The sequence below is a fragment of the Polypterus senegalus genome, chromosome 18 (assembly GCF_016835505.1).
Source record: "Polypterus senegalus isolate Bchr_013 chromosome 18, ASM1683550v1, whole genome shotgun sequence".
NCBI classification, from domain to species: Eukaryota; Metazoa; Chordata; class Cladistia; order Polypteriformes; family Polypteridae; genus Polypterus; species Polypterus senegalus.
The window spans coordinates 46,109,476-46,130,432 of record NC_053171.1 but is presented as its reverse complement, the minus strand read 5'-3'; the positions used below and the strand labels follow the sequence as shown (position 1 = coordinate 46,130,432).

General features: G+C 35.8%; 1 protein-coding gene across 1 annotated transcript in view; it reads right to left on the bottom strand.

Annotated features, from left to right (window-relative positions):
- Window positions 1–19,436, bottom strand: part of hif1ab (hypoxia inducible factor 1 subunit alpha b) — a 40,844-nt gene extending 21,408 nt beyond the window's left edge. The window contains exon 1 of the mRNA XM_039742278.1: window positions 19,103–19,436. Coding sequence (XP_039598212.1) covers window positions 19,103–19,134 — 32 coding nt within the window. The 5' untranslated portion in view covers window positions 19,135–19,436. The remainder of the gene's footprint in view (window positions 1–19,102) is intronic.
- Between the last annotated feature and the right edge of the window lie 1,521 nt (window positions 19,437–20,957).

Sequence of the window (20,957 nt, the reverse complement as noted above, 5' to 3'; positions counted from 1 at the left end):
ACAAGACCAAAAGGTACTTGAATACCTCTACTTTGGGCTCTGTAATTCATAGGTTGATAAAGCCAAAAGAAAACCATGTGCAAACAGCAGAGATACAATCCTGATACAGGTAATATTCCGTTACCACTAACTGCCAGGGACCTAAAAAATATTTAATTGTAATGAAAATTTTGTAGTAATGAGATTCTGTATTTGTCACTATAGTTGCTTTCTTTAACTTGCATCCAGGCTTTTGCAATCATTTCAATAGCTTCTTTCACGTTAATGTTAATCTCCTCCTGTCCTTTCAGGGTGCGAATGATGCCCAAATCCAATGGCTGAAGCACTGCTGTGCAATTGGGTAGGAGGAATTCAACACGAACATTATCTAAATGTGGAAGCATGTTGTGGGCAGCACAGTTATCAATCAGAAGCCGAATCATCCTTTTCTTCATATTTTGGGATCCCCCCACCAAACCCCACCCACCTGGAACAACACGCTGAAGTGTGTCCTGAAGCACGATTTCCGCATCTGTGGAAGCTTGTTTGTCCATAGCCGGGGCAGGGCAACAGCAGGCTCACAGCGCTGCAGTGAAGCGCTACAGAAGCAAATCATAAAAGATCGGTGCTGCGGTATAAGTCCCTGTTTTGCATCCCAAAACATGAGGCTTAGTTTCAGTACTTTAGTAAAACCAGCTTTATTCAGCTTGAAACAGGAACAGCAGGGTCATTTATTGTGGCGTGATCTGCCACTCTCCTATACACAGACTCAGCAGTCGGGCAGGTTCGTGGCCAGGTAATCCTGTTCCTTGCATTTACAATGTTCCTTACATCACTCATCAAGATCTTTTCTGTTTGCTTCAGTGAAGAGCCGCATGTTGCCCCAGCAATGGATAACAATCTTCCACAGACACAGTGATCGCACTTCAGGACACTCTTCGGCATGTTGGCAACATTTGGGGAGGTCCCAAGAGAGTTTACAAACCTCAATTTTTCTTGAATGAGTGCCACATTAATAGGAATGTTTCTTGAACGAGCATCACTGAACCACATAAAAACTGCTTTCGACATCTTCAAATGCAGCAGTTCGCATACGTTTGCAACCCAAGATTTTTCTTCTTTTTTTGCTCAGTCTTTCAAGAAAGTTGACGGTGTCAATGCCAAAATTCAGAATTCACTTGCAATGTCTTTTTTCTTTTTGCCACAATCGAGTTACAAAAATGTAACATTTTTTTTCTCCTAATATGAACTGTTATTGTTTTTTTGTGTCTGCCGTTTCTAAAGGAGGGTGACAATGAGTTAAATTTCAATGGATGTTTCTCAAATGTTGACAAGCAATAAGCAAAAGGTATCACTGAAAACCACCGAAAACAAAAACAGCATAAAAATAAACAGTACGAGGAAAGTTCTAAGAAGGAAAAAAAAAAAAAAAATTTACACAGTGTTTCTGTTTGGGGATGGTTGTGCACAACTGAGCTGCGACCACAGAACTAACTGATCTGTGGATGATTCATTCAGGGATTCCAAGGTATTTTGGGAACTTCATTTTAATGAAAGTATCTGCTGAATGTATTTCGTAGTAATGAGATTTCTATAGACTCGTGTCATATGGGGAAACTGTCATAATAACATCATAAAAATACTTCATTGTAATGAAAACTTCGTTGTAAAGATATTTGTTGTAACAGAATTTTACCTGTATACTGGATGTTACGTGGCACACATGCTTGTGGATGCTGTTGCTACACAAGCAGTGTACTGACTTTACTTACGTGTATACTTTATTTAAATGTGGAGGATTCCACCAGGTAGCAGAGTGAGATGCAGTGACATAAACGATGGTACTGCAAGATCTTTAAATGTATCGCATCATTACGATGGGGAATAGGGGAAGCTTGTATTGCCTATGAAAGAAATTGATGAAGAAAAGCACCATGAATACTTTTGTATGTCAGCATTTAATTTTGATAATTTACTTCACTGCATCAAACCATTCATCAAACATAGAAGGATGTGTATTGATCCTGCTGAATCTGCAATGTACAAAAGCCAAATCCTCATTTTATTCTGATATTTTCTGCTTTGCAAGTTATGTATGTGTCTCAAATTTGCTTCTGTTTCGTCTTGAACATTTCTACATCTACTTTTAAAGAGCTGTCAATTTGATGATGGCTGTTCTAAAAGGCATGTGTGTCACTATGGAGATGTTGCTAGTAAAAAATGATGCCGACATCAAATATCATAACTTCAGTACACACACACACTACCCAACTTTTTGCTGGGACTGCAACTCGCGAATGTGTCACATTCATTTTGGATGACATGCTCATAGGATGCATCAAAAGAGTGTTGGGAATGAGAGGCAGCCATCATGCGTGTGCATAAACGTTCTGAGCAAAGTATAATCCGGCACCTAAGTCTTCCAACTGTATACTCTGCAATCCTAGGCTAAGCATTTATATCTTGTCCAGAAAAAAAAAAAAAAAAAAAAAAAAAAAAACAGGTGAAAGAGACAAGATGCACTGTTGAACTCTTTATTCACGGGGTGAATACATCAAAGTAATTAGTAAAAATAGAAACCACTGAAGTGTACTATTTAGAACAACAACAAACTGACAAAAAGACACCTGAGCTAACATTTGAAACTCCTACTATTTTAAGGAAAAAAAAATATCCGATAACAGAGAATAAAGGACTAAGCAACCTCCTTCAAAATGTAGAGTAAATATTTCTCTTAATACCAAAACATAAAATTTACTGATTTTCGGAAACGAAAGCATCCACCTGTCCCTGGCAACTAGTTCTAACCAAGTAATAATACCTGCAGCATTCATTTTTAACATTATTAATAAATTGTTACTGCCAAGTAAAAGTCCAGATGTATCAGAAGTCGCCACTGTCACACATACTAAATAAATCAAAATCAGCCACTGAAAGTTAATGAAGGATCAATTTCATTTATAGCTTTTCATTTTAAAATACTTAATACCTTTAAAAAAATAACATACATACAGAAAGGCACACTTTCCATATTGTTAGGTAAGATGTGCCTCAGGGCTCACTGTAAACAGTATTACTGATAAATGTCTACTTTAATCCATGTAACTGCCACCTTTACAAGATACTGGTTGACAATATTCTGTTTCATATAAATATTATATATATATATACATATACATATATATATACACATATATATATACACATACATACATACATAATATATGTGAACCATCACCACAATTATCCATATGCTGTACCTTTAATTGCTTTACCGACTTAAAATATTGGATATGTCAGGACCATTTAGTCTTTACATACAACAAAACTAGAAATAAACTGAAGGAAATACAACAATTACAAAATACAAACAATTTATTATTCAGAGAGTCTGAGCAGAATTGTGAGAATTCTACCCAGTACACTCCACCTTAATAAACAGGAAAATCCTACTTCTCAATCAAGACAAAAACTGAAATTCATAGTTATTATTGATAATATTAAATGACAATTCGCCTTTATTGAAATGTTATGTCAGCTTTATTGATGCAAATAAAGAAATCTAGAGAAATCATGTCAGACCTTCTGCAATCTTTAATGATATCTACTAAACAACTAAATTCAAATTGAAAAACAAATTCCTCAAACTTGCATCAACAGAAATGACTCTGGCTTTAAATAAAATCCACTGACCTTGTAGAATTTCCCTGAAGGCCTTTTAGTTGCATAATGCTGCCATAACCATGGTTCTCAAGAAGCTAACAAAATATCTAAAGAATTACTAAGGTACAGATCAGGAGACAATGTCCACCCCTACTGTTTAATAAAAGCACTTCAGCATCCAATCTTGAAGCAAACTGCACTTATTTGTCAAGTCAATGTGAATTCTCAAAAGTGGCATATTTGACTCAGTTGTCTATTATGTTTGTTTACCTTTGTGCTATGTTACCGTTCACATTTTGTAGTTCTTTTTGTCAAACAGCTACCAAAATGACCCTCCACTTCCACTATATGTGCAACATAACACATATTTGGGAAGCAGTGTGAAAAGTATGAAACAAACTTGTAATCCGTCACAAACTGTGATTCATTTGTGTCAACAGCTCCAGCAACAGTTATAGTAGTCCTTAATTGTGACATGTTTTCTACATTAAATTTATTGCAAATTGTTTTGAGATGTAAATCTGATACTTTATCCAATAATCTGACCAGATAACCCTCCTAAAAGCAAGTGCATTCCTGCAACTCTCACCCTCACTAATGGCTAAACTACTTTTGCTAAGTGTTCTGGCCTGCCCCATATTGTAACAAATTCAAAAATGGGATTCAATTAAAAATGCTTACGTTATTCTTCTTTGTGGTCATGCCTTTTGAGAATATAATTCATTTAAGATGTGTACGTATACCCGTTTTGTAGGTACCCATTTATTATACAGATTAAATTGAATCAAATCTTCCTCTTTCGTTGTAAAAGATCTTAAAATTATTTGTTTACTGCCATTATTAAATTATTTATTTTTGCTACCTCACTAAGTGGTTATTCCCCTCGACCCAGCAACTGATGTCAACCACAAATAACGAATTACTAGGAGAAACACACAGATGAACATAAGTAATGCCTTTTAAAGATCTTATTTCATGGAAAAGTGTGCAGATCATCATTAAGCAACGCAGGCAACATGGCAATACCAAGACACTGCAAAAGTAATGAGCAGGAAAGAAAGAAATCTCATTTAGACGACCTTTAAAAGGAGCTGCAGGTAATATTGGCAGAAACTGGCCACTATCTGCATATTACAAACTGGAGATGTTCAGATTGATTGGCCTTTGATCTAAATCAGCGAACTATCACTATAAAAGTCTTGATTGGTGATCTGTAAACTGGCCGATAACACTTTCAGCCTTGCTTTTCTTTATAGTAATATATAGGTTTATAGGTTTATAGTAATTTAGATGTACTGCTCCTTTATAAAAGGAACTACTGCAGAGTTCCAGTTAACAGAGAACAACAAGCCAATTTTTGCTAGAAAAAGAGAGAAGATTGTAATATTAGCCCCTTATTCACAGATCCTTGTTTAGTTGGTTACTTATTTGCAGCTCTACTTTCTGTTCAGCACAGCAGCTCCCATTTTCAATTAGAAAAAGAAGAGATAAAGGAGAATTTGAAATTGCTACTTAGTAAACAATTATTAACTTATAAACTTGTCAAGCATAGCATCTTCTCGATAAACATCTTATGAGCAGGTTATAGATTTGGAACTTTATGTTTTTGTATCATGTTTATTATTTGTGAGTGTTAAACAGCATATGTTTTGGTAAGAAACAAGAATTGCAAAATTAAAATGGTATCCCATATTTATAATTACTAAATTTCTATCTGGTACATTGGAAAAACAAAGGCATAAATACAGTAATTGTATTCATTAACAGCAAAAAAGCTGTACCGCAATTAATGATCAAAATATTAAAACCTCAAAGTGCATATTTACAGTTAACTAGTGTTTAACTGCCAATTTTAATTAATTGAATGAATGCATGAGAATATATTTGATAGACAAATTGTGAAAAGTTTTTTTTTTTTTTTTTAAAGTTACAGAAAAAAATTAAACAATATGATAGCTTGTAATTATGAGAGGCATTTTATTTCTTGAATGCTATATGTACTATGGATAAATTTTTTCTCTACATATTTTATTAGTTAAAGCATGTATTTTAAGAGCATTTTATTTATTTTAATATTTTTAGTAAAACACAAGCCTAGAGAATTTCATTTTCTTAATAAAAACATGTATCACTTGTTATTTACAGTTAAATTATAAAAATGAGAAACTATTATGGACCACAAGAATTCTCTGTGTATTAATATATACTATAGTTATTATTATTTTAAACCAAAATAAGTTTTTTTTTAAAAGAGGTAAAGAAAAAGAATTCTGCATCGGCATCAAAATTGGCCAAGCAAGTGAAATGGTTATCAGTGAGCGGTACTGGCCTCCCAAAAAAACCTGATTGGAGCATCCTTATTATACAAGTTTCCCATATTTTCCACAATTCTGAGTAATGAGAGGGAGTGGGTAAAAAAAGAAGACATTAAAATAACAAATAGCTTAAAAAGGATGATCAGTATCTGGGGATGGCCAGCTCATAGTCTTGACCTCAAACATGCAAAAATCGGAATGTTACACCTCTTGGGATTTGAATGATCCTGAACTCTCCTGGAAAGAATATGAGATAAAATTACAACATTCAAGTTGGTAAGAAACCTATCCAAGCAGAATTACTGTTGATCTCAAAGTAAAGGATGATATCACAAATTATAAATTAACAGAAGGACGTATTTAAAATCTAATTTACTCAAACACAAAGATTACTGAAATGCAATCGGTTTTCTGTTATTCACCAATGAACTAAAATTCTTTAGTAAAGGTGTGTAGGTGTGTGTTCAATGTTTCACAGTCATTGAATACCAATCAGAACAAATTATAGACTTGGGCAGATATTAAGATGAATATGTAAGGTTTTGCATATGGGAAGCAAAAACACTAGGTATGATTACACAAGAGGGTGAAAGTATATTTTAAATGAACTTTCACACTTAATTTATTTACTCGAGTCTGAACCCTAGTTTAACTGCAAACTCCCACAGACACAGATCTGTTTTCACACTATACTTCGTTATCCCGAACACAGTCACATTTGCTTAATACTTTTTACTTCCCTCACTAGGCAACAAGGCTTGAAGGAGATCACAGCCTTTCTTTTACTTAGTCTACCTAGCCAGTAGCTGGTGACTTGATAAAAATGGACAACAATATTCACTATGTTTTTACAGCAATGTTTATATTATGTCACTATCAAAATGTCATATAGAAACCTGAATGGTACATAACCTTGTTTGCCGTAAATGTAATTAAAGCAGCAAAGGGAGAGGATGCAAGCAGCTCACAAAAGGAGGTTTTTGAGAAGCCATGTGGTAATGAGGCAAACATTGGCTACTTTGAATTTTCAAAATGATTACTGTACGTCAAAATAGATGTGTAGTATCACTTCCACAAATTAGATTGCTTGCTTTCACACCAGCAGGAAAACGTGAGGGAGTTCACATGATCATACTCCAGATTCCCAGTTTTTGGCTGTACCACTTTTGGATATCAGCTTCACACCATACAAATAAAGTGAACTTAAGGTCAAAAACACTGCACTGTTTGTTCTAATTGACCAATCAGCTAAAAGTGCAGTAACCACATGCATTTCACTAGAAACAAGCACAAATAGTTATTTCCTTTAGATATTTGCCCTAGGACACGCAACTCACTGTCTTAGACTGGTGAAGGCCTGTGCGTTGGAACTGGGGAGTCCTCTACAGCGCATCTTCAACCTGAGCCTGGAACAGGGGAGATGTCCCGAGGCTTTGGAAAACATCTTGCATCACCCCAGTCCCAAAGGTATCACGTCCTAGTGAGCTGAATGACTTCCGGCCTGTTGCTCTGATGTCACATGTGATGAAGATCATGGAGCGGCTGCTGCTTCACCACCCAAGGCCACAGGTCCGCCATGCCCTCGACCCTCTGCAGTTCGCATACCAGGAGAAGTTGGGAGCGGAGGATGCCATTATCTATATGCTACACCGATCTCTCTCCCACCTGGACAGAGGCAGTGGTGCTGTAAGAATTATTTTTTGGACTTCTCTAGCACCTTCAACACCATCCAACCTTTGCTCTTTTGGGACAAGATGACTGAAATGGGAGTAGACTCACATCTGGTGGCATGGATCGTGGACTATCTTACAGACAGACCTCAGTATGTGCATCTTGGGAACTGCAGGTCTGACATTGTGGGCAGCAACACAGGAACGCCGCAGGGGGCTGTACTTTCTCCGGTCCTGTTCAGGCTATATACATCAGACTTCCAATACAACTCGAAGTCCTGCCACATGCAAAAATTCGCTGATGACACTGCTATTGTGGGCTGCATCAGGAGTGGGCAGGAGGAGGAGTACAGGAAGCTAATCAAAGACTTTGTTAAATGGTGTGACTCAAACCACTTACACCTGAACACCAGCAAGACCAAGGAACTGGTGGTGGATTTTAGGAGGCCCAGGCCCCCCATGGACCCCGTGATCATCAGAGGAGACTGTGTGCAGAGGGTACAGACCTATAAACACTTGGGAGTGCAGCTGGATGACAAATTGGACTGGACTGCCAATACTGATGCTCTGTGTAAGAAAGGTCAGAGCCGACTATACTTTCTTAGAAGGTTGGCGTCCTTCAACATCTGCAATAAGATGCTGCAGATGTTCTACCAGACGGGTGTGGCGAGTGCCCTCTTCTACGCAGTGGTGTGCTGGGGAGGCAGCATAAAGAAGGACGTCTCACACCTGGACAAACTTGTTAAGAAGGCAGGCTCTATTGTAGGAATGAAGCTAGACAGTTTAACATCTGTAGCAGAGCGACAGGCATTAAGCAAACTCCTGTCAATCATGAAGAATCCACTGCATCCACTTAACAGTGTCATCGCCAGGCAAAGGAGTAGCTTCAGTGACAGACTTTTGTCACTGTCCTGCTCCACTGAGAGACTGAGGAGATTGTTCCTCCCCCACACTATGTGACTCTTCAATTCCACCCAGGGGAGTAAATGCTAACATTAGTTAAAAGTTATTGTCTGTTTTTACATGCATTTTTATTACTCTTTAATTTAATATTGTTTCTTTTGTTTTTTTTTACCAGGATACTGCTGCTGGATTATTTGAAATTTCCCCTTGGGATTAATAAAGTATCTATCTATCTAGGCAAAAAAGTATAAGTAAACTCCTGCACAGTCACTTTTCTCGTTCCTACTTTCTGGCAAACTATCCAATAGTGTAAGGTTGCCAATCATTACAACAAATGTTATAACATATCAAACACTGTTTTAAGAGTGCAAATTGTGTGTGTATATATATCATATTATATACATACACACACACTTAATATACTCTCAGTATATATTTTTGTTGGTTTGTGTGTGTTCTGTACAGATGTACAAGTAAGAATTACACTGTAGTATGAACAAAGTACAATAAACTATACTTGCTAATCATTAGTTTACCATAATAGGCAAATAAATGTGAATTGATTGATAACTGTTAGCAACTCACAAAAACTACCTTTGCCTATCCGATTCACCTGACACACCTAACTAATTATTATTAATTGATGATTCATTTGTATCTCTAAGCCTAATACAAAAATTACCATTGCATACTCTTAATATACATACCAGTTTTACCCAATATATAAATTGTGTTGCAGCATCTCAGAAAATAATATGTTGATGCAACAGAGTGGCAAAGTCTTTACGAAACCAGCGACAGATGGTTAATTTATCATACATGAAATTATTTAATAACGTACTGCTAAATACATGTCAATACATTGTAGGACAGGCAGTGTACATTGGTATTTAAAAAAAAAAAAAAACTACTGTAAGCAAAGATGTTGTCTGTTCAGTTTTCAACAATCGCTTTATGACCATAAGATAATAACGTAATTGGCCCCTGCCACAAAAGACTAACCAGAGAAAAAGACAACCAGCATTCAAAAGTTTATGAACCTCAATAAACACATTTTAGTAAGCTTACATTTACATTATGGGGGAAGAAGATAACTCTGAAATTTCACAGAGTTTTAAATCTTTTCTCAGACTGTTAATACATAAACAGTAACCACTCAGTTAATAAATTACATGTGATCTAGGACTTAAGTTCATCATTAGAAATTTGATATCAGAGGAATATGATCATCCACATCAACTTTCATGAAGCTCCACAAATTCATACAAGCCACACGTGCTTACATAGCCCTTCACTACATTACTATTATTTACTTACTAGTGGTGTAAATAGCATGGGAGATTTTAGGTAATTGAAAGGAACTACTCTGGGCATCTCTCTTAGAAGAGGTTTCATTCTGCCGACATGCTTGCTTCATTTGTGCATTAGTATCGGGAAGAAAAGTAAAAGGAATACCATTTTGCTGACGTGCTCACCTTGCTTCTGTATTAGTGACTACGCGAGTTTGTGTCCTCAGAGGTGGAGGCCCTACCCCAACTCCACCTCTCACTTCGGGGCCAGATAGACAGACAGAGACACACACACTCTTCCACGTGTAGATGTTTATATATAAGGTGCATCTGCAAATCATTAACTATTTATGCCACTGTTGGGTGTGTCCTGCTTGCAACACTCAACTAGAGTCTTTTGGTGCAAATGTATTGTGATGAATCTTGCTACCAACCAACCACAGACAGACAGTTTAAGATTAGGAAGAATACCAGTTAGATTGTAAGACAGCGACAGGGTAAAGATAGCGAACAAATTATTTTGTAAGGGTCCAACAGACAGCAACAGGGTATCAAGACAGCGACAGGGTAAAGATAGCGAACAAATTATTTTGTAAGGGTCCAACAGACAGCAGCAGGGTATCATTTACATTGCAGCATTCTAAATAAAAAGCCAGTTGGCACCCAGGTTCTTCACAATCTGGGAAAAAAAACACCTCTTATTTACAGATGCAGAAATATTTTAATAAAAGTGGCTTGAATATTTTTAATTACACTTCATTGTGTTAGACATTATTTGTCAAACCAGCAGCTACGTAGGACTGAGAAAACTGTAGGACAAATAGTGTTGGGTAAAGAGTCTCTTTAATGTTGTGGATATAAAGTGTTGTAATAAAAGGAAACTATTACAAAAGTTATTTTACATTTGGTTTAATGAGACGGCCTTAGCATTACGCAACAGTTAGGGATCTCAGTTTTAAGGGTGAATGGGACAAATTTCTGATGCAAAATGATACTTTTAGGGCACAGGAGAAGCGTTTAGAGAAAATACTTACTACACTTGTAGATTAAAGTGCAGTGCAATGGAATAGAAAAAAAAACACTACGTTCTAAAGGGATTTGGCTGTAAGTTTTATTAATGAAGATAAGTTAACCATTCAAAATGATGAAATGGCTGATTGTGAAAGTTCAGCTCAAAAATCTAGCAGGAAAACACTGCAGCTCTGAATTGCACATCTGGATTCATTAAAATGACAAAATTAGTACAAGTAAAACAAATAACTGTTCTTTGACAAGTGAATGTCAGCTTTTACCTTCAAACAAGACATGTATTTAAATAACTTTGAAATATATACGAATACTGACATTTACTGCACATTCATACTGCCTACTCCAACATGTACTTCACTAGGGGCCTGAGGAAACATCATCTGCCCTGCTTTCCTAACCCTGTGAGCTGCATCAAGACAGGATCTTTAAAGAAACACACTGATGGCTGTACAACTAGAACAATTTATTTTTTTAGCCAAGAAGCAGCACCTCCTGAATGCTCAAAGATAAGTGAACTCTACCAAAGCCTCTACCACGCTTTGCACCAGCTCTTTTCAAGTTTGAATGCCAACCTCAATGACTCTGTTAAAATGACCAAATTCGTTGCTCTTGAAATATCTACTTCATGTGTGGACTACCCAAGCATTTAGCTACAACGTTTATGTTCTACAGTGCACACAATATCAAAAGATAGGCAACTACTTTGTGTAGGGAGGTGGCACAATGACTCCCACAGTGGGACAGGTAATAAAAATAAAATGAAGCAGATGTCAACAGACTGGGTGATGAGATTTCATACTCTGAGTGGCAGCAGTTAGTCAAGCAATAACACATAGGTTTAAACAGATTCCATTTTTTTCCCTATTGTATGGATGAAGCAAATATCCAACACAGGTGACCTACATTTTATTTGTTATGCCTCACTGTTAAAGGCATGGTGAGTTTATCAGTAGTCAACTAAACTGAAGTGGGGGCTGCGAAAAGTAAAATAAGCATTGCTGATATTGAAAAAGACACTTTGGAGCTCCTTAGAAATCTAAGATCTGTAAAAGGAAACAAACAGAAAATGAGAACTATGCCAAATATTTTCTTTCACTCCTTGCAATTGATGCTTAATATATTTAAAAAAAAAGACATAAATCAGGGATTTCAGATTAAAAAGCAACTTTCACAGCACTCAGGTATTGTTAAAAATCTGTTATTACTACACTGATAGGTCCAAGAGTAGAGCAGTGGAGTGGTAAAAATCTCTCTCAAAATGCACTTTGAATAGTTCCATTAAAAAAGCATAAGGATCTCCGTTTTACTAATGATAGTAAAATCTAACTGTTCAAAAATATGAATAGGATAATTTTGTAAATGATGGGCAAAAACTGATCCATACAATACTGCTGTGGTGCAGAGCATGTCTGGAGTAATACAACGGTAAAATCAGTGCAAGGCAAAATAAATAAATGACAACCATTCATTATATACGATTGTTCATTTTTGTTTTCAAATAATTTTTTTTTTTATTCACATTTGAAAAATATTTAATAGTGACACTTCATTCGACAGCCCCAATTCACAATTTAACTTCTAATGGTAGTGTAACAACTTCATTACACTCCTAAGGGCGTGTCAACCCTATACAACAAGATGCAGATTTTAGCATGTGGTTTACAAAAGATAACATGACTATCAAAGACTAACTCATTTTCCCCCAAAAGTGCCAAATAAAGTAGTATATGCCAATGTTGTGAGGTGCGCCAATAAGTGACTCTGGTTATTAAATTTGTTTACATTAGTACATAAAAACATTTTCTATTGATGACACTTAATGAAAACTAACTTTAAACGTACTATACGTTACAAACTAGTAATGCTTTCATTTCATAAATTTTACCCCTTTTTTATCATCTGCTACCACTGTCAGTCTACACATGTGGAATCACACCAATTCTATTATTTTTATTCCTAAACAGTAGTCATTACGTAAGGCAACTTGAAAATAATGTAAGTGATCAGGCATTGGTTGTTGTTGATGAGTGTAGAAACTTTCAGGATTTGCACTATTACAGCACTGACCTTTAATTAACTTTAATCAGTTATGTTATACATCAATGCACCTATAATTGCACAATCCTATACAATTAAAATATATACCATATACTCACTCACTCAAGTTTAATACATACTAATGCATTTTCTGCAATGAAGAAGGTTATGATCCTGTACAGCTATCAAGGTAAAAAATATTCTATGCTTCAAAGAAGGATTATGAGTTGAGCCACATGCAGGTTTCGCCAGAGCGGATAATTTGAAACTCAAATGCTTATATTTCAATTTGGAATGAAAAAAAAAGTATATAGAATCACCCATTTTTTTTTTATAACTGTATAGACAAGGTACAAGAACAGACTGACACTTCAGTTTAGTACTTTTTTTTACTTGTCACAACTGCAGGTAGCATGGCCAGTTTGAAGTTTGCACGTTTTCTACATGTGTGCATTGGGTTTTCTTCTATGTACTCCAGTTTTGGTCCTGAAAGAAGCTGTTATCATGCGTTTGAGATGCCAGCAGCCTTAAAATCAGACTACATGAAAAATAATAGGCAGCAATCAATGCTAATGTGAAGAACATGCCTGAAAAACCACATATTTATTAAAAACATTTTCTGTTGTGTCCATGATATTCAGGGTTGATCACTCCCCTCTACACCACTCACCCAATCATTACTTCTACTGTGCACATCCTCTCTCTGTACCACTCCATGACACTCTCAGTGATAACTTGCCCTTCAGTGAAGTCAGTAATAATGGCAAGGCAGAAAAGCAAATGATATATTCAAAAACAATAAATTTCATGATATAAAAAGAGCGGCAAGTCCTGACAATGAATGTCAAAAAAAGAATATGAAAAAAAGCTGCATTTAACTATAATCAAGAACAAAGAATTGTCCAATAAATTACAAAGAGAAAAATATCCCAATGTATATGCAAACAGAAATGCAAAAAAGCAACATTTATAGACTATACGTTTGAGAGAGAGTAACTCACAATATTGTTTCTGACAAGGGATTAATATAATTTTTTCACTTTTTATTACATTTTACTTTCTTACTTGTGCTATATTACATTTTATTGTTCATTGGTATGTAAAATAGACAGCTGTAGTGAAATACTCCGTAACGGATTTTCTATCTATAATAACTAAGTACCAAACCGTCTAATTCCCACGCCCCGCATACTCTTCTATACACCATCTCTTTAACCACGCAATTAATCAAATCACTAGATGCAGCCTGCTGTTAACCCATAATAATGTTTTTGTCAAATATGCTGCTTTTTGTAAAGCAATGAAACACTTCAAATGGATACAAATACAAACAAATGCTCCATGAAGTACCATCAGATGTCAATGAAACACACTGCTTTATAATAGCTTGCTAAAATTATTTTACTGCTGATTTGCTTTTCCATGCTAACATTATACAGTCATTGTCCATAGTACTAATACATTGTCTAAGAGCTTGAAACCAATTATTCTTAAAACCACTAAAACCACAAAGACCGACAAGAAATATGGATTGCCGTATTCATGTGCAATTCAAATCCGTCTTCTTAAAAAAAGATGTACGTGTAAAACAGTATGTGTCAAACTACAGACAAATTCAGCTCAATACGCTAAACAGAAGCTTCCCTAGCAACTGATAAGTGGAAAATCCCAGAAGTTGTTGCCGTGTATGTTTTCACACACTTACTTTGCAAAAACAGAAACAAAAAAAAGACGCTGACTTTCAGTTGATCTCTAGAAGTAGCTACTATAATCATTGTTGAATACTTATTAAATTTGTCAATATTACAGATCAGAAAATTCTACTAAGACATGTTTGAGGATGACCTGGACTATTGGGTACTGTTTCATGTGGCTTATTTTGACCAATTTATCCACAAATCTGATTACTTTGCTTCTTCACTTCTAACTAGACTCTTGTTTTCTTAATGACCAGTTTACCCATTAAAAATGTTCAAATATATAGCAATATACCTAATAAAACTATTTTTCAATAAAATCATAACATGCTTGGCAATTAACTGCTTTATTATTTCACTTTGTTAAATATGCATATGTTGCAAACAGGTAAAACATTCCAATTAGAAGTACAATGGTATGCAAAGTTAATTTTTTTAACTTTTATTTGGCTAAATCCATGTGGGTAATATTTCTGACAGTGATGTTTACCAATCATATTTCCACAATATACAAGATCCACTCCCTCTAACCTAATTTGGGAAGTTGAAGGTAAATAACATACACAAGATTTAATTTTAGTTTACACAAGGAACATTAACGAATGCAGTGCTTTTTAGTTCAAAGTCCTCACAATCATTCTGTTACTACTCCACAGTTTATTCAAAATCATGGAGAAACAAGCAACAACAAGAAATCATTACAGCAATCCTGCTAGGGCCAGGGGTTCTCAAAGCGGTCCTGGGGACCCCCTGTGGCTGCAGGTTTTTGTTCCAACCAGATTCCTAATCAGTGACAACACCTGATAGCACTGATCTAATTTAATTAGCTGGTATTATTTATCTTTTATTCTACATTCAGAAAAGCACAGCAGCATGATTTTTACATTTATAAGAAACATATTTCTTTTTTGCTATGGATTTAAATGCTTAACTCTCTTTTTATTATATTTCACCCTCTCTGTGCAGTTTGCTCTCTTCATTGAATCTTAATAAAGACAATTAAAACCAAGCAGAGCAGAAACCCAAGCAAACAACACTCAATCGTGAAAGGCTGCAACTACTTTAGCGTCAGCCCCACAAAGTAGTAACAGATTACTTCAACAATTAGAACACCTAGAAAAGTAGAATGACAATCAAGATGAAAATACTGTTAAAAAGAAAAAAATACATACAACTTTAGTACATTGTAATACTTTTTTTTTTTTTTAAACCAAACTTAAGTTTTCTAATTTGTATATTGTTCCCAAAACAGGGAATCTGGGAAACAACAGTTCACTTAATTAGCCCAGGAGTCCAATTAAAAACAGAGGCTGGTTGGAACAAAAATCTGAAGCCACAGGGGTCCCCCAGGACCGAGTTTGAGAACCCCTGTGCTAGGCACATTTTAAGCCACTCTATTGATAAATAAATGTATACTTCACTTTATACCTTCATCCTGTAAGGTTCTACAATAAAATCCAGTATGATGTAAATTGTATACTACAATTATGAGGATTATTTTGGGGTTGGACAAGCAATGTTTGGAGAACACTTTTATACCAGGGTGCTCACGTTTGTTACCCTTAACAATCACAAACCTTCCTTATATTTGCTTCTGAATCACCTGGACAACATTTTATAAACTCTAAACCTAGCAGGATGAATCACAATGTAGTGAGTCCAAAAAACAGACAGCTGCATTTTTCATGTATTGTAGGCAACTTGCTTTGGGGCAATTGCATATCCACTAATAGTATACTTGGGAGTGGAATTTTCCCAACACACTGCATCATACTTATAAGATGGCTTGGTTGCCTTTGGAAGGTCACACTGACTGCTGTTCTTTTTATAAAAAAAAAAATAAAAAAAATTGTTTTTGCTTCCCCTGCAATAAGATCCCAGGCCCTGGATGTCAAATCCAACAATGTCTGGCATTAAATATACCTTGTCTATGCACAATGTTTAACATACTTCTGCTCACTCTCTATAAGAAATAACAAAAACAATGTAAAGGAGAAAGTGGTTCCTGGGACAGCTTCACGGCTTTGAGATAACAAGATTTTAGCTAAAATGATTCTTTAACAAAAAAATGTTAAAAGTGGTTTTGATGTAATCTTTTCTAAACTTAAAAATTTGCTTTATGTAAAAAGCCACTTGTGGAAACTGCTTAGCAATATAAGTATTTTCCTGTTCATCTAGGACTTTATTGTAATGTGTGTATGTAAAATATTCTTAATATTTTGCAAAAATAAATTCTGCAAAGTAAAGCAAGTTCCGTTCACGTTCATTATTTTCTCATGTTTTATGGAATTTGAGTTTATAAACATTACTCCATCTATTAAGTGTTTCTACATTCTTCTAGTTTGTGTATTTTGCCCACAGACTTAATAAAAATGTGATTTTTTCACAGGATGTTACATCTGTTACTACAAGTTTTACAACTACAGGATCATTTTCAACTCCTAAAAAACACACACACTTAGTTCTTAAGTGTCTGAATCAATCTCTCCTAACTGCATTTATGAAATCCCATTAAAAAAAGCTCTCATTATGTGTTCTGTACAAATAAAACAGAAAACTTGTAAAAGAAAACATATATCTTTAAGAAAACCAAATGTAAATTAGACAGCCATCTCTTTGCTTCTGACTTTAGGTCATCTTTCAATATAATTGACACTTTAGTGGGATTTAACCATTTTAAAAATTGGGGGTGTTCTCAAATTCAAATGGTTTATTGGCTGTTAAAACTAGTAGGTGTTATTACTGTATTTTGTTATTAACTTGTTCAATAAATAAAACGTTTGCAAAACATGCACTATTCAGCAACAGGACTGTTAAGTAGTATGTAGACAAGACAGCAGCCCATTCCTTTCCTTGCCAAATTGCAGAGGTTCTTGGAAAGTTTTATAATTTTAAATGTCTTCTTCATGCTCACAAAGTACTTCATGGATTGACTCCAAAGCACATTAGAGATGGTAGAAAACTGTACCAAACCAACTGTGACTTTCACTCAGCAATCGTTAGGGATCATGATGACGATGCTAATAATAATTTATTATTAAGCAGAGAAGTGAATCATTTAATTACCTTTAAAAACACTAATTATGGAATGGGCTATTTAGCCAATTAAGGCATACCTTTCATGAATATTTCAGGAAAATAGTTACGTTTAAATTCCTTTAACCGGAAATGATCTGCTATTATAGAAACTCACTAAGTATAATTAGATGAGATTAAAAACTATTTAATTAACCACTCGGGGGCCAGTCAAAAAGATTTCTTTGGTTGTTTTTATAGCCGATTCTTGTTAATTTTATTTCGGTTCACTATACGTAACTGCTATACTAATTTAATTGTGACTGCAAAAGTTATTAAATGGATGTGACGTAATAATGCCGACATTTTAAACATGAAATTAACAAAGCAACATAATAGGTCAGTTCTTGTAACACTTAGCCCGGAATAGGATTATAAAAAAGACTCGCCGGGTGTCCACTTGAAGTAGTAACTCCATCGCGATTTACCACTATTGTTTTTTGACACTTCCCAAGTCATGCGATTACTTCTTCACAAGTGAAACGCGACAGGCCTTTTTAAAACGCATGCCACGACCCAGAAGAGAAAATCGTTACCGAAAAAACTTCCCCAGACTCGACCCAGCCTCCAGCAACCCCTGCCAGAGCCCACGGCTCCGCACACTCCTCGCTACCAGGCGCTGATGAAATCAGAAGACAACTCAAGGACAACCGCAAGCACATCTTTCCGTGACGACATTTGCTCCAAATAGTAAAAACTGCGCAGACAAGATAAACGTTCAAAAACCGAGTCACGTTTTCAGTCGGTGTAATTCAGTTGAGTATTAATGCGAAACCGGCAAATACTATAGGAAGAGACCGTGATACTGCTACTGAAGAAACGGCGTCAAACGGGCGCTCGGTTAGCCATCGCTTCAAGTGACACATTACTGATATATCTTAACCAGCTTAGGAACCGTTCCATCCAAATTTCTAATTTTAAACAGAACACATTGGGATAAATCAACTGACACTTCTGTTTTTGAAGATTATAATTCCCATCTGTGGAAGATCGGTTTTCAATCATCCAGTCAATATTTTTCAGCACCCCCGAAATCTTTGCAAAACCAGACTGACATACAAAAATATTTAAAACCGTGCATAAAAATAATCGTGATGTATGCAATTAGTGAAGGATTTCAAGTGAATTCAACTAAAAGCTTTTAATAATTATATCAAATGCAACAAAAAGTAAGTCTGTCACCATCATTTAAATAACTTGCAGTGGAAGTGGATCAAAAATACAATATCCAATAAATGCTAGATTTTGTCATGTTAAAATCAATTAGCGAAAAACTATTATAGCCGACCTGTGCTCCTACAACAATAGTTCTACGAAACGCAGCAAAATGGCGACGTGGACAGGGCCTAGAGAAAAAGGGATCGCGCTCATGCATCATTTTAAGAAGTGTTAAACGGCACCAAGCTACTCAAAAGGCATCAGGTAAAAAAAAATCATAAACCAACCTTTTCTTTTCAGTAACTGGAACAACATCCATGACGCGATGAACCCCAATCAAGTTGTATTTTTTTACGACGTACTTTCACAGGCCTCTGCAACAACACTTCACATTCCACGCGAGGTGTCGCTTCTTTAATTTTATGAAATAAACACAGACATACAAAGAAAGATGAAGTAAGAGGTTAACCCTCCGTGTGTTCCGGTAGTCACAGCATGCGAACTGTAATGATGCGGTTTTCTGATTTCACAAGTAAATGATCCAATACAACAATGGTTACTCCAGTCCAAACGACGAGCCGCGTTAGACGTCTTTGATTCTATACTCCAGAATCCCAATCGCCCTCCTCCCGCTCGGCTCCGCCCCCCGGGAACGGCACTCATCACGTGTTACAGCCCAGCCCCCTGACACACCGCTCTACGCAAGTGTACGACGCATAAACCGTGATGCATGAAAATGAGTCCGCCCTTACTGTAAATGGGCTTGATTTGTTATTGTATGGTAGTGAGTTTCTAGGTCAAAGACAACGGTATGCAAATTATATCGTAGGGCGGGGCCCATTGGCAGTACAAAAGGCTGTGAACTGAGAGCTGTCGCTCATCCAATCTCTAAACAATAAACAACACCGAGCAAACAGAGCCCAAGTTGCGAATTCATGATCTTACGGCACCCTATTGTTTCCATGTTCAGTTGGGAACTGAGAAACGTAAGATAAAGAGTTGTGGTTTATAATAAAAATCAATACAGTTTATCGTTCCTTTCTTGACCAATACTTATTTGAGACTGCCGATGAAAAGCCCATGTAGTGCGCAAAGAAAATATTTGCAAATTTTTTATTTACACGGAGTTCTCCATTTCAATTTGTTTTGAGACAACACATTAGTATCCAAGTACTAGCTAGCATATTTAGGTTCTTCATTTTTATTAGTAGTAGAAGGGTGTACAGTACCGTGTTAGCTATTATGGATGCAATGAGGAGCCAAGCAAAATGACACCTTTTAGTTTTTAGTTAGCCAATAAAATGTCTTTTTTCTTGACTTCTCATTCTTATTTAGAAATGCATATCTATCTATCTATCTATCTATCTATCATGGTATTCTGTATCCCCCAAGGAGAACATACTACTGGTAATAACCCTCCATCCCATAAATTACTGAGTGATCAAATTAAAAGCTCACATCTGAAACTGACTTTAGTTCAATTCACTTGCTACCGTTCTATAATCTAGGCCTGTTTTAATGTGTGTATTAATTTTGATTTAAACTCCGAAACTTTTAACTGTACAAGGTTACTGAATAAAGTGTTACATTAAAATGTGACTGAAGATACCAGTTTTACAAGATGTGCTACAGGAGAAAATACATTTACAATCAAAATTCTAATTTTTCCTAATAATTGTATGTTTCGATTAAAAAGAATATGCCTGTAAAATAATGTTTTACAATGACCATCAACAAAAGCCAGGGTGAGTCGCTAGGAAGAGCAGTAATTGATCTAATGCACAAATGTTTTACTCATAGGCAGTAGCATGTTCAAGAGTATGGACTTGCAGTGAACTAATAATATTAGCCCCTATATATACTCACCAGCCACTTTATTAGGTACACTAGTTCAACAACTCAGTAACGCAAATATCTAATCAGCCAATCACATGGCTGGAAGTCAATGCATTTATGCATATAGACATTGTCAAGATGACCTGTTGAAGTTCAAACTGAGCATCATAATGACGAAGAAAGGTTATTTAAGGGACTTTAAATGTGACATGGTTGTTGACGATATAGTTTGCACGGGACCATGAAAATTGGACGATAGAAGATTGGAAAAAACATTGCCTGGTCTGATGAGTCTTAATTCCTGCC